The sequence below is a fragment of the Erpetoichthys calabaricus genome, chromosome 5, assembly GCF_900747795.2.
Source record: "Erpetoichthys calabaricus chromosome 5, fErpCal1.3, whole genome shotgun sequence".
Classification (NCBI taxonomy): domain Eukaryota; kingdom Metazoa; phylum Chordata; class Cladistia; order Polypteriformes; family Polypteridae; genus Erpetoichthys; species Erpetoichthys calabaricus.
Genome location: NC_041398.2, coordinates 133,136,059 through 133,150,628, shown reverse-complemented (window position 1 = coordinate 133,150,628; position 14,570 = coordinate 133,136,059). Strand labels below are relative to the sequence as shown.

At 36.2% G+C, this 14,570-nt stretch overlaps 1 protein-coding gene across 1 annotated transcript in view; it reads right to left on the bottom strand.

Annotated features, from left to right (window-relative positions):
• The window catches only part of LOC114652791 (uncharacterized), a 57,921-nt gene that overhangs the window by 33,793 nt on the left and 9,558 nt on the right, over positions 1-14,570 (bottom strand). Inside the window, exon 4 of the mRNA XM_051928546.1 lies at positions 13,192-13,262. Within this exon, the coding sequence (XP_051784506.1) occupies positions 13,192-13,262 (71 nt within the window). The remainder of the gene's footprint in view (positions 1-13,191; positions 13,263-14,570) is intronic.

Genomic DNA, 14,570 nt, shown 5'->3' with positions numbered 1-14,570 from the left:
AATTGTGAGGAAATGGAGAAAAAGTCCTTAAGGGAAAAGCAGATAAATAATCGGAGAACCAGTGTCTTGTACCAAAACTACCATGAGAACAGGTCAGGTCAGGTTGGGGAGCAAGAACTGGTGCAGCAAGTTGCTTCACACACCATACGATGAAACAGCTTGGGATCCCGGTTGGCAACCCCCCAGGCAGACACCCAGTCCCACCCCCTGGAAATGAAAATCTATCTGTGGCACCCAGGTGTTACCTGGGCATACCTTTGGCCTGGTCCAGCCACTCAGATCCTCAACAATGAGGATCCTGCGAGCTGGATAACCCTTGGGGAATCACACCATAGTACCGAAGGAGTGCAGTCTTCTTCTCAGGTCACTGCATAGAGTCCATGTCTTGCAACCATATAGCAAAACAGGAAGCACCAGGACTCTAAAGACTTGGACCTTTGACCTTTTGCAAAGCTTTTGGGAGAACAACACATGCCTTTCCAGAGACCTCCTGACCCCCATGCTCTTCCAATTGGTCTACTGACTTCATAGGAAGAGTCACTAGAGATATGAATGTTGTTGCCAAAGTAAGTTAATCTCTTGACAATGTCGACACTGTTTTCCCACACAGACACACTGCTGATGGCTGTGCCCAAGAGATCATTAAAGTCCTGGATCTTGGATCCAGGACACTCGCCAGCTCAGACACTCAGACTCTTTGCTCAGTCTCTCAAGAGCCCCGATCAAATTCTCTATTGACTCTGTGAAGATCACAGCATCGTCGTCAAAGTCAAGATCAGGGAATCTTTCTTCACCAATAAATTTGAGGGGATCCCACAAAGTCTAAGGATGTCCCACAGGGCAGCTTGATCAACTAAGTCGAATGCTTATGAAAATTCAAAAAGGGTACAAAGAAACTCTGTCAATATTCACGTTTGCAGTTTATGAGAACCCTCAGTGCCAGGATGCGGTCAATGGTAGACTTCTTAGGTGTAAAACCATACTGCTTCCGTCACTGGTAAGTGAGCAAGTGATCACGGATCCTATTGAGGATGATCCTAGCAAGGACCATACCTGGCACTGAGAGCAGTGTTATCCCCCCACCATGGTTTTCACTACCTGTGCAATCTCAGTGAGATTGGGTCGTTCATGGCTAATTGGAAGATCAGCCTCAAGAACTGTGGGCCAAGAGACATCCAATGTCCTAGCCGAAAGATCAGCTTTGAACAGCTGCCAGCCCAACGGGTCACAATTGCAGGGTCATCCATACGAACCGTTCCATCACCCGTCCTGACTGAGACTCTCTGAGGAACAGATTCAGATCTGTGTAGTGCTTTGATTCCTTTGTAAGCAGGGCGTGGGTTACTAGACCATAGATGGTGTGTCACATGCTCATTGATTCCGCTAACAAACGCCTCCTTAGCTGTGCACAGAGCCAACACAACTGTGCTTCTCAGTTGCAGGTACAGACTGGATTTGCCACCAAGCCGTGCGCTGCAACTCCTCTCGATAATATCCATGGTGCCTGAGAGATGAAATACCTCTTTCTGGGAACACCAGCAACACCAATACAACCCTCAGCAACCTTCAGGGTCTTGTCACAGAATGTCACCCACATCACTTTAGGATCAGCAGTCACACCCATATCTGTAAGATCCTCACACAAACTGTATGCTGACTCATTAGAAACAGCCTGATCTTGTAGTTTGGCCAGGTCCAGCCACATTCTTCAATTATGCAATTTAATAATTATTTAATTAATTATTCTGCAATTATTTTACAGTTTTGTCATGCAGCCACTGTTGCATCACAATGAAGGCTCACAAGACAAAATTCACTGAGCATATTGGTGGTTCAGTCATACAGTGCTGTATCATACATCAGTTTTACTTTCCATGTCAATGTCTGATTGATATTGTTATCACTATTACTCAAATCGATGTATCAGTTTCAGATTGTTGTAAAACTGGCTTAATGGCTTTATAATTGCCATTGTATTATTTATTGGAGGCTTTGCCCCACTCACAAATATTAATGAGTTACCTTAAAGTTACAGTAAGTAGCAGAGAACAAAGACTTTTTTTTTTTTTTTGCAGCATGATGTTATTTTATTTCACTTGATGGCAAAAGAATATTGTTCCGAGAGTTATCACCCCAAGCCAGACTGCCACAGTAAGTAAGCAAAATAAAATCATCCATACTACAGAACATACTATACACCTAATCCAATATATATTTAAATTTGCCTGATTCGATTTAATAAAGAAAAGACAATTAGCTTCGGCTTTTAGCTACGCATTAATAATGTAATGTTGCGTTAGACGTTGAGATGACAGAAGTGGGTTAAATATATTGGGACGTATCGCTAATTTTGCCCCGAAAAATTGTGTTGGTGTTATTTGTTATTCTGAATTCGTGTGTTTCATATTGCATGACCATTCCGTTTCTCCATCTGGGTAAAGCAAAGGAAAGAGTAATGGATCATAATGTGCTGAATTATTAGACAGAAATGTCGATGCAAGTTTTGCTTTTGGATAAACAAGAATATCTACTCTGTTTTTGATATTTCCGTCTTTCTAAACTATTATCGCTGATAATTCGTCACATGTTGGTTTATTATATATGCATGCGTGGTCTTTCGGATTCATATAGAAATCCAAGAAAACTTCTTTGTCCGTGTTTTGCAGATACATTTTCTGTAAAGTGTGAAACTCTTGGACGTATGGATTTGTATCCATTATTGGCTGTATAATTTCTAATATGTCCAATCGTTTAACTCTTTCGATTCTATGTTGCATCGCTTCTCCGTGATCATAAATATACACCTGACCGAATTGTGGTATCTTCGAAATTAAACTTGTCATTGCTTTAATTGTTGCTGGACCACAGATTCTCATAGCGTATGGTCCATTCTTGTGTAAATCTACGTTTTGAGCATTGAATGATGTGAATGCAAAAAGATTATTATAGACTCGGATACTTTGCCTGTAGTGTTTGTGGATTTCACTTTCCCCAAACATCAAATCTTAATTCTCTTGGATACGCCTCCTCATTGTGTATAAACACTACTTTTCCCCAGTGGCAACATGAATTAGACGATCTACAAGTCTCGGACTTAAACTTCAAAGCCTTATAATATTTGCATACTTCTGACATATCACCTATGTCCATATATTCGATCTCTATTCGCCTTTCTGTTATTTCTCTGAGTAATAATTTCTGTTTGTTTGCGCAAATGCAATCTTTACTTTCTTTTTTTTTGACACTTTCGTTTTTTTCTGCTTTTATATTCTGTATCTTGCTCTGCATGTGTATCGTGCCTACGTTTTTTCTGAGTCTTTTGAATTCCACTGTTCTCATTATCTCTAACCTGCTCTGCATGTGTTTGCCCCCCTTGTTTTTTAACCTCTTTATTACATTTTATTTTGTTTTCTACTCTGTTTTTTTTTTTTCTGACCTCATTTTGTCCTGCTTTTTTTTCCAATTACACCTGGTCTATGGTGATTATTCTCCTCTTTTTTGAGTAATAATTTCCATTTGTTTGCAGTACTGTGCTCTTTACTATCTTTTTTTTTTGATACTTTCTAATTTTCCTTCTTTCATAATCTTTAACTTTCTCTACATTTGTATCACGCCAACGGTTTTTTTGAGCCTTTCGAATTACACTGCTTTCATAATCTCTAACCTGCTCTGCATGTGTATCGCGCCAACATTTTTGAACATCTACTTTGAAAGTTCTACTTTGTCTTTTATTTCTGAGCCTGATTGGACCTGCTTTTTTTCAATTCCACTTGTTCAAGGCCGATTATTACTTTCCTTATTTTCTGAATTTGCACCTTGATTATTCTTTTTCTTTTTTGCATTTTTTTCTCTCCAACACTTTTGGGTCTCTTTTCTCTGTTCTGCTCTTTCTTCTTTGCTTAGTCGTCGACATTTCATCTATAACTTATTGTCCTTATACGCTTTATATGCGCTGAGAGCCCTGGATCTGTGTCTGCTAAAAGCCTTTACACGACTGAGTGTTTTGCTTCCCATGGTCTTATTTGATATTGGTTGTAACTAGGGCATGTCTTGCAAGAATCTCATGTTCTACGTCCCCACAAGACGGTCCTGGGTCAATCTCTTGGCACAAAGTCTCATGTTTAAGGTCCCCGCGAAACGCTCCATGGTCAATCTCTTTTGTCTCGCGGGTCTTTTAAGTATCATCCATGAAGATCATGTCTCGTCTCCCTAGTCTTTTCCTCCAAGGATTTTTGTTATTATAATAGAGGGATATGAAGCTATTCAAAACATATCAGACTATACAATATGATCATCAGAACCATTATAGTCAGGACAGAAAATTAAATCAGTATGACACAAGGATATTTTCAACCATTAACTGATCAAAAGTGTATGCAGCAAATAAAAGGGCCAGGATAGAGATGGGTTTAAAAGGAATAATCATTTAGTTTATTTTTCCAGGGATAAAATTTCTTCAAAGATACAAAGGAAAAGTCCCATTTACAGTTCAATGTCCAAACACTTTTCAAAAGTATAACTTATCTGAAACTTGCATCATGTTCAGCAACCAACAGTTCCACTTCATGAACATTTCTGTTTAGTCACAATAGGTTGTTTTTTTTATAATGTCTTGAATATTTGCTCCTAAAATTAGACCTTTTTACTCGACACAAAAATCCACATGAAATGTATACTTTAATGTTAACACATATGAATTAGAGATAGTTGTTTAGACTTGGTCCCAGTGTAGTTTGTACCTGACTGGTGTCTGATACTGAAATGATTAATGTTCTGCCTAATCAATATTTGAATGAATCACTTCAGAAAAGGATAGATTGGATGACTTATAGCCTAGTTCTGTAATTCAAAGCACATTAGAGTTCTACATTCTGTATATAAGACTAGACAATAGAGTTTAAACCCAAAAATAGCATACACTGATCACTGTAATACTACTTCATGTTTCGTATTAGCATTATCATAACTTGTATAATGCTGCATTTACTCTGTGATTTTCTTCCCTTTCTCCAAGGAATCCTAAATGTCCTAGAGGATACCTGCCGTTTCCTGTAAATGTATACAGCATAGTCTCCAGAGATGATATGGCGTGCAAAAATAAGGTTGCTATCTCCTCCTGGAGGAAATGATTCAGAAGCAGCTACTTTCACAATTGTACATGCAGTTGTGAACATTTAATCAGCTATTTTTATGGAATTAAAGAAGAATATAAATATATCCCTCTCATGGAATAAGACAAGATTAGACAAGAATTAGACAAACTTCTCTCTCTCGCTGGAAATTGAAGATATAATAATTATATGCATTGAAACCTAATGGCTCTTAATAGTAAAAACACAAAAATGAACATATTATTACTTATTATAAAATTTTTTACTCCACAATCCACATTAAAAAGTAAAATTTTATACCTTATTAATACTTCTTATACTCTAATTTCCAAACCTTTTACCCTAGAGTGTGTGTTTGTTGGGGAATTGTGCTTGCAGTAAATATTTCTTACTAATGAATACAAAAACGTCAGTTTTAATTGTAATCTATGGATAATTAAAATCCAAAGTTTCCCCACATTCCTGAATCTTGGCTAGTGTATTTATAAACTGTGACATCAGGCATAATTTCAATTTTAAAACATGAAAAAAATAATGCAAAACTTGCACAAAAAGAAAATGGACACAAAGTAGTCCTTGAACTGCCCACCCTCAGAAAATCAGCTGACAACAGCAAATACAATGCCAACTTTGCTGTAAGAGGAGACCAAGGACAAAATCCTGACTTTCTTTATTTAGCTCATAACTTGTCAAAGATACTCTTGCTGCTTCCGCATCTCAGTTTACAAAGAAGAGCCAACTGTTAATGTTTTCATTAGTTTTATGCACTGTAAAATTATATTTAATAAAAAGAACAATCCTGTTATTTGTAAAAATAAAAAAAACTGCCATGTTAACTTAAAAAATAACAAAAAACAATCCAATATAATAAGCACAAGGACATCTGGACAGCTGAAACAAATGCCAAGAACAATTATATGTATATGCATGTTAATTTTTATTCTGAACAACTTTATATTATTATGTAATATTGGCATATGCTCCACAGATCATAGGTTTCAGTTTAAAACCATCATAAGAGCTTACATGTTTCACTTCATATTTACAAATCAACATTAAATTACAACCGTTATAAAGCAAGACTAACAATTTCAGGATAATCATTCCTGTTTAAAGTAAAATACAAAACAATGAGTGGATACAAATTTCGTATATACAGTGTTTCTGCTAAAGCTACAAAGCTAAAGAGCTAAGCTACAAAGATAAAGAGGATCTGATAGCCATGATACAAAAATATTTTCGAAGAGTACCTTAATGACTGAGGGGCTACAAGTAAATCTTTTAAAACAAATCAGAAAATTATGGATTAAAATTCCCTTACCCCTAATCATCAGGTAAAGTACAGCACAGTGTGGCACACATTCCGCTCCTTTATTGCACTGCACCAGGTTGCTATACAAGCAGCAATGGATACAGTACCTATTACAATCTATTCCTTGGCAGTGGGTCAACAACCACCTCATTATGCCCTCTCAGGTGATCCCCACCTATCCTGGACATCATACCAGATAGCTGCTACCTATCCAGAGTCTACCCTTAGCTGCACTCACAAGACAGACTGTAAATTGCCATCTGTGCATTCCAATGTTTATGTGGTAGAAATAACCTCAGCAGTGATGTAATTTCTTGAAGTGTGCAGCATTGTAGACTGATGTCTATTACAATGGGGATCACCTTTGGCTAAGCAAAAAAGCACACTCACTGCAAGTATCACTGCCATGAATACTATCAATGTGATTATTAGCAGGTGCCCTAATTATTACATGCTAGTTTGTCGGAGAAGCAGCCTGCCATGAGCAGTGTGTACATTGATTTCTGAATGCTGTTAAATCCTTTCACAGCAGTACAACCAAACACAACAGTAACAATGTTATTTTTTTACTTTGGTAAAGTAATCAAGAGCAAATCTCTGCACTTGCACTTCAAAACCTTCCAGTGAATATACAGCTGCATCTCATTCATTTTCAAGTGTGCAGTATGATGAAATAATATCTATAGCAGTGGACAGATCGATAAAGTTTTTAAAGTTGTGCCACATGCTGCCAAGATGGGCTTTGTCCTATAAGTATAAATTAAATTTGTTGGATTTGATAATATGTCATTCTGGTGAAAGTGTTTAAAAAAATATTGCACATTAACAAATTCACCATGCTGTTGTCAGAGTTAGGTGAAAATATGGCTACATTACTTGCTTTAAAGTTGTAACAGAGTAGTCCTACTGTATTGAGGATAAACACAACTCATTGCTGGGATGTGCGTTCAAAGAGAATACTGCAATCATAAAGAAACACTTTCTTTATTCAAATCAAGCAAAAAGCTGATCTGTTGTTTCTTTTAAAGATATGCCTAAATTTTTCTTACATGAGAAAAATGATCTCTTAAGTGGACATGGTTGCAAGTCTGTGTATAGCAGACAGTTGGAACTTTTGTGGGAGAAGGAAAAAGCAGTAGGAAATGAGATGGAACATTGTCAGGTGCAGCCAAAAGCAGGAACCACAGTAAAAAAAAAAAAAACACACACACACAACAGTACAATGCCAATCTCTAGCTGCAGGCTCCATGCAGAAGATTATGGGGACAGGAGGGAGAGAAAGGTAGAGCTACTGAGCGTGTATAAAAAGTGGACAGCTGTGGCAACCTGAAGACACATTCATGAAAGTTTAGATTAGTTTAAGCTAGCATGTGTCAGTAAGAATATAAAAGTCATTTCTCCCTAGGTTTTCCTTTCTTAGAGGTTTGATATACAGCAGGTTGTCACTGCCTGGTTTTATAGCTGGCAATCATAACTGTTCAGCATATATGTAAGTTGCACATATTAACCATAAACTATGTGAAGATATTTTTGAACTGTTAAATGATCTGTAAATAGTAGTGACAAAGAAACTTGCATTGTGAAGTGTTTTTAGTGACACTGCAAAGTGAATATGACTAACCTAGAACCACCACTTCATATAATGTATGACACCACAAACATATTTTCCTCTTCTTCTCTCCAAAGATTTTTTAGCTCTTTAGCACACACAACATTAAGAGTGTGTGTGTGTTTGCCAATGCCCTTTATAGCAGCAAAGGGTGCAAGGTAGGAATTTAATCCTGAAGGGATGACACTTAATTGAGAACTCGAGTACACACCCACAAGGAGTCCATTTAGAGCTGCAATTAAACAAATTTAAAAGATTTTGGTCAGATGCAGGACTGAACTCCAGGATACTGGATCCATGAGGTATCACTACTAGCCCCTACACAATAATGCCTCAGAGAGAAGCCCATAACGTTATATGAAATGAAAGCAGCAGCTACTATAAACTTTTTAAAGTTCTGTAACAATGAGCTTGTGAATTCTGATTTGTCACAGAATCACTCTGTTATGTTTGTTACATTTTCTATTGTAACATTTATGCTTGCATTATTAGCCAATTAAAAGCATTATAGAGGATGACTCCTTTTTTGCATTTGTCCACACTTTAAGGCTTCCTGTGTGAATTCAAACTGGTCATTTGTACATTAATACATTATTTCAGAACTCCTTAAAACAGCTTTTGTTGTATTGATTTCAAGATGTCTTATACAGGTCATCAGACTTTGTTGTTGCTTAGGTCTGTATACTAATCCTGAATTAGAAAATTTAACTGGGTTGACATTACCTGTAGTCAACTACATGCCATTCAGAAATTACATCACATTCAACAATGTACTGTTTAAATATATGACACATCTGCATATACTACATTCATTACTGTTCAGCTATTATAGTAATAAACATTAGTTTGGCTTTAAAAACCAAAAGAATGACACAAATTTAGCACTTGGAAATTTTTATTCAGCAAAGAAATATTTAGTTTTGGTAGTCCTGTTAACTGTGTGTCTACAAGATTTTGTGCTTCTCTTAACGCAGTTCATGTTTTAACATGGAGATGTACGTTGTGCTTTGAAGCACTGAAACAGTAAATAAATGTAATTCTGGTTTTAACATTTTTTTGCTAGTGCAGACAACTCAAAAGTAAGGAGATAGCCACTTTATGTGAAAGTGACTTGATTAATACTTGTTAAAACTGCTAGTGCCATATACAGTGCATCATTTCCACTCACTTTCCAAAAAACATGCAGCTTAGATTATCTGATGACCCTAAATTAGTACTAAATGTGTAAATGTGGATGTATGTGAAGTTCCACCCTGTGACCCAGAACTATATTGGGTGGTTAGAAAATAGATGAATACCTAGACAGATATCTCTAGATGTGCTCAGTACAAAGAGAGAATAAATGTTAAAAGTATTTCCAGACTTGATTTCTGATGTTTTTGTTAATGCAGTGCTGTAGCATCTCCACTGTTAGCCATTTTCATAAGTAACTTTTGCTTATGGTTACCTTTTGCCTATTTGCAGTTACACGAGTACAATACAGTACAGAGTTTCACTACCAACACTGTATAGCTGTTTTAAAAAAAAAAAAAAAAAAAAAAAAAAAACATAGGTTCACTAGGTTTTCAGACTTTTGGTATCAACTCAAGTATCGGTTCTTTTGACATCCCTAATGCCAATATGGCTGAAGTACATATGCATGTCATGCCATCAGAAAATATACAGAGGCCAGGCTGTTAGCATTAGGTGCAGAACAGGAGTCAAACCTGGAGAGTTTGACCAGTGTATCACTGAATACAGGGACACTCATTCAACTCACATAAACACACTGTTACCACAAATTAAATCTGACTTCATAATAAAATATGTATAAAACATATAGTCCTTGCTGAATCTTTCTACTTATACCTAGATGAAAAATAAGAAGCAGCAAAAGAAAGAAAGAAAGAAAGAAAGAAAGAAAGAAAGAAAGAAAAGGTACACACATAGAAGATGTTACCAGTAGCAAAGATGCAACACATTTGTGAAATAACTCAATCTGGGTTGTGAAGTAATGTAACAAAAAAAAAAAGTTTGCAATACTGACATATTAATATTTGTACATATTTAATTCTTACTAATAGTATGTGTAACTCCAAGAGTGTTTTTATTACCGCTAGGGATGGGAATTGATAAGATTTTCACGATTCCGATTCCATTTTCGATTCTGTTTAACAATTCGATTCTTTATCGATTCTCCTATCGATTCTTATTTTTAAAAAAGGAGAACACACAGGTCGATTAACTTAGAACTTTGTTTTATATCTTATCTTTGAACAAGATAGAAATTTAGGAGTAGCATGACCTTACAAACCCAACAGTGAGATCTTAAGAGATCCACAGCCTATGGCTCCTCGATGGGGTCCCCAGAAAAAAATGTGTAAATGTAAAATAATAATAAAATAAATATTCTTCTGTAGCAATAACAAAGTATAACATAAATTATTCTGTGGCAATTACACAAGAATGTCCAGTAACATTTACACTCTCCTTTTTAAAAGTATATATGAGCTGAGCACTCAAAAATAAAACTACATCAGCCAGCAACAAATACAATCAACTCAAGTCCAATGGAACTGTGCACTGTGCAATTCTGCAACCATCAACTATTTTGACAGCTACATCCATGTTGGCCGCATTATCAACAGTGGCTGCCACAACCTTGTCTTTGATACCATACTCCTCCAAGATCTCATCAGTCTCCTCTGCTACAGCTGTCCCTGTCTGTGCCTGGTACACTGGTTTGGTTTTGAGGACTTTTTCTTGAGCCTGGCCATTCCTGACATAATGCAGCGTTACTGTGAGGTAATGATCTCGACTAAAACTTGCCCATCCATCTGCAGTGACGGCTGCCTTCAACACATGTTTCAGCTCAGAAATGGAAACGGATGAAACATCTGGTAAGAGGAGAACACGCAAATTTGACATTCCCTGACTTAGCTTACAATTAAACACATTCACTTACCGAAAATCGGGGGCATCTACTGTGGCAAATGGGTGCAAGCCTTTTACCACAAACTTAGTCACTGCTCGGTGACATTCGTCTATCCTGGCCTGTGTCATTTTACTTTTCCCCGCCTCTGTGAAAGGAGAAGCTACTGGTAGACTGCAGCGAGAACTGCCAGCATCTGAGACAGCCAGACTCTGTCTGTCTCTCTCGTCATGGTCATCTAAATGCAATGCACAGTAATAGCAGGTTTGCAATAAGGCAAATCGCGCTAACATAATATGCAATGTCAGTTGATTAGTTACCTGCCGTATTAACTGGAGAGGACCTACAAACGTTACCGCTGCTGCTGGGTTGAGTTTCACTAGTCCGGAGCGGATCAAAAACACAACATTCATTTAAGGTTATCGCGTGTTTTGTGTGCAAATGCTTTTGCATATTCGTAGTGTTTCCTCCCTTTGATGAAATATCTACTTTGCAAGTATTGCAAGTTGCCCTGTTGTCATCCTTTCTCGTAAAGTATAACCAAACTTTTGTGCATTTGTGCCGCTTAGGCGCCATGTTTCCTGCTGGGTAAATGACGCTACGCAATGCAGTGACGTCATTCGAGGCGACTGGAATCGATAGGGGAATCGTTTGCAAAAATGGCAAACAATTCCAAGGAATTGAAACAGTGGGAACCGGTTCTCAACAAGAACCGGTTTTTGATTCCCATCCCTAATTACCGCCCCACCAATGCTTGCGTTGTAAAAGGAAAAACTGTTTAATCTGGAAGAATGTTTGCCCTTTGCCCTTGACAATTTCCAACATTTATTATTTATTTGTTTTCCATAGCACAGTCCCTGTTCAAAATTGCATGCAACATGCTAGTCAACATTTAAGCACATGACGCCATTCCTTTTCTCTATGGTCTGAACTTCCCATTGGGATTAATAAAGTATCTATCTATCTATCTATCTATACACAAAAGCCAAAATAAGTTCCTTTCAGGCAACTTTAGGAATGATGCAAACATGATTAAATAAACTGCAAAGTTATTAAACAACAGTGTAAAAAAAAGCTATAGGAGTTTTGACCTCCTATCAACAGATAGTATATTATTTCATTAACCCTTATTCTAAGGTGCCCCATTTGCAGAAGGTTTCTCTTTCAGGAATAACTCTGTATAACAGCTTTTTCATTGATGAGACTGATACATACCTCTGGAAAATGGCTTACAATTCTAAATACAGTATGTTAAATTCGGGCTATTTTATTACACAAATACATAAAGAGGTGGTGGTGCTGTGGTTAGATCTAGAACTCTCTCAAATTGAAGTGTGGGACATTTTCTTTGTAAAGTTTACACTTTCTTGTAGTGTGTGTGAGAATGTCTGTGTGGGGTTTCTTTGTTTATTATGCTTTTGTCACCAATTATAAAAATATATACGGTAGGCTCACTGCTTAAGTAAGCAGAGGCCCTCCAACCAACTATTTAAACAAATAGCTTTTATAAATGGTTGAAAATTAGGAAGACTCATTCACTCATGGATTTCTATTCCAAGGTTTTAACTGAAAACTTCACAAACAGTTAAATATACTCAGAGTAATTACTCCTCACCAAAACAGCATAGTATTTGCCTTGCAAATTGGAAAAGTAGCTGTACAAGTTAATATAGGAGCATAAACACAGTTTTAGACTGATATGAAGCAACTATTGCTAGATAAAACTTTCCAGGAAAGCAGAACACAAAAAATATTTTGAAACTTTATTCATTAGAATTTCAGATGATTAGCATATTTTTTGTACTTTCAGCTTTATGACAATTCCAAAAAGCATAAACTTAACTTCAAGAACATAAACTATTCACATAAAATTCCAAAAATTACTAGAGTATCGAATTTACTACATGATTTTAAGTCTTGGAATGTATTAGAAAATTTGGCTGAAAATACAACAAAAAGGCACATTCAGTATTTAACTGATTGAGCAAAAATATAAACATTTTTGGCTATGTATATGATGCAGTTTCTTTCGTTCTGCTGTGCTAGTTATGGATGACGATTTCAAACAGCACCTCCTGTTCTATGTGGAATGAGTGATATGTCACACCACATTGTATGGTGGGTTGTGGCTGCCATTTCTACTGGTTAATCTACATCTAGAAATGAATAGTTGCAACATACTGCCTGAAACTGCAGTGCTTCTATTAAAGCAAAGAATCTGGACGTAAAGTAACACTAGTGAACTCACCTGTCCAACAATGTCAGCTTGCTGTGGACTGAATCCTGAGTAGATCAGCAAACGGGTTAGTTCACAGTAACCTTTGAGGGGAAAGAAAAGACCATAAAGAAAACTTTAACATTATACATTGTAGATTATCTTTAGATATTTTCACAGGAGATCCAAGAGGCAGAATAAAATAATTATAGACAGTCTAAAGACAAAAAAAGAGAAGATTTTATTATCAAAATAATAAAAAATGTTTCAAAAAGTTTTCACACAGGGAGAGGAAAAAAAAAATTAAACCCACACACATACATCGTGATGCTATCACTGAGGAAATTGGTGTGCACCATGCTCAGTATTAAATGGATTGTGGTCTAAATAGAAATTATTTTATAGTCAATTTCCTAGAAAGCTGTATGAATAATGAAGGCTATAAAAATTTTGAACAAGGGAAAGTAAAAGGACCACACATAGTATACCTAAGAGTAGTAATGAAGCTATTCTGCAGTTTGAAAAATGAAGTTAGCGGACTATCAAAATTTTGCAAGTTACATCATTTTTACTTTTAATTCTGTTAAAAGTGTGCATTGTTAAATGACTTATCCTGATTTTGCAGTAAGTGCAGTGTATAACACTTCCTCACAAACCTATTTAACAATTTAATAAATGACAATGTTAAAGTACTACAAAGCATGACTTCTCACAAATATTTTTCTGGATTACTGCAAGAATGGTGTTAAAGTAACTGTTACACACTAAAACGGTTATAATCTACTGAAAGCACAACTTCAGCATTCTTTAATATTTATGACTACTTCTATAGCGCAGCTTATGAATGAAGTACATACACTAGTTTCAATCATGACTGATATTACCATTCACACTACTACAGCTGAAACATTTCAGACTTAAAATTTTGCCTGATCAGTTTAAAGGTTATTAATGAGCAGAATCAGAGACATTATGGTTATATTCCTTGTTTACAATCATGAAATGCTCTTCTGAAACAGCAGTCAGAATGATTATAGCAGTGTACTCTGCAGATGTGAAAAGATTTCCATACTATTATACCATAAAAGTTTTAGCACTGCCTACAAATGCAAAAAACACTTCAGCAAAAATGTTTTCTTGATTTCAACATCATTTAAAAGATAAAGATTAAATAAGGTGTGATCACAAGTTAAAGTTCATTGACACAAATTCATCATTTCCACTAATCTGAAAAAGCTATACTATACGTTCTGTAAAAAATGTTGCCCTACATCAGGTGTAAAAAAAAAAAAAAAAAAAAAACACACATAACAGCCAACATTAAACCATGTACTGTAATCATAAAATTAATACATGAATCATGAAGTAAATACATACATAATCACAAAATTAATGTGGAATCATACAACTTG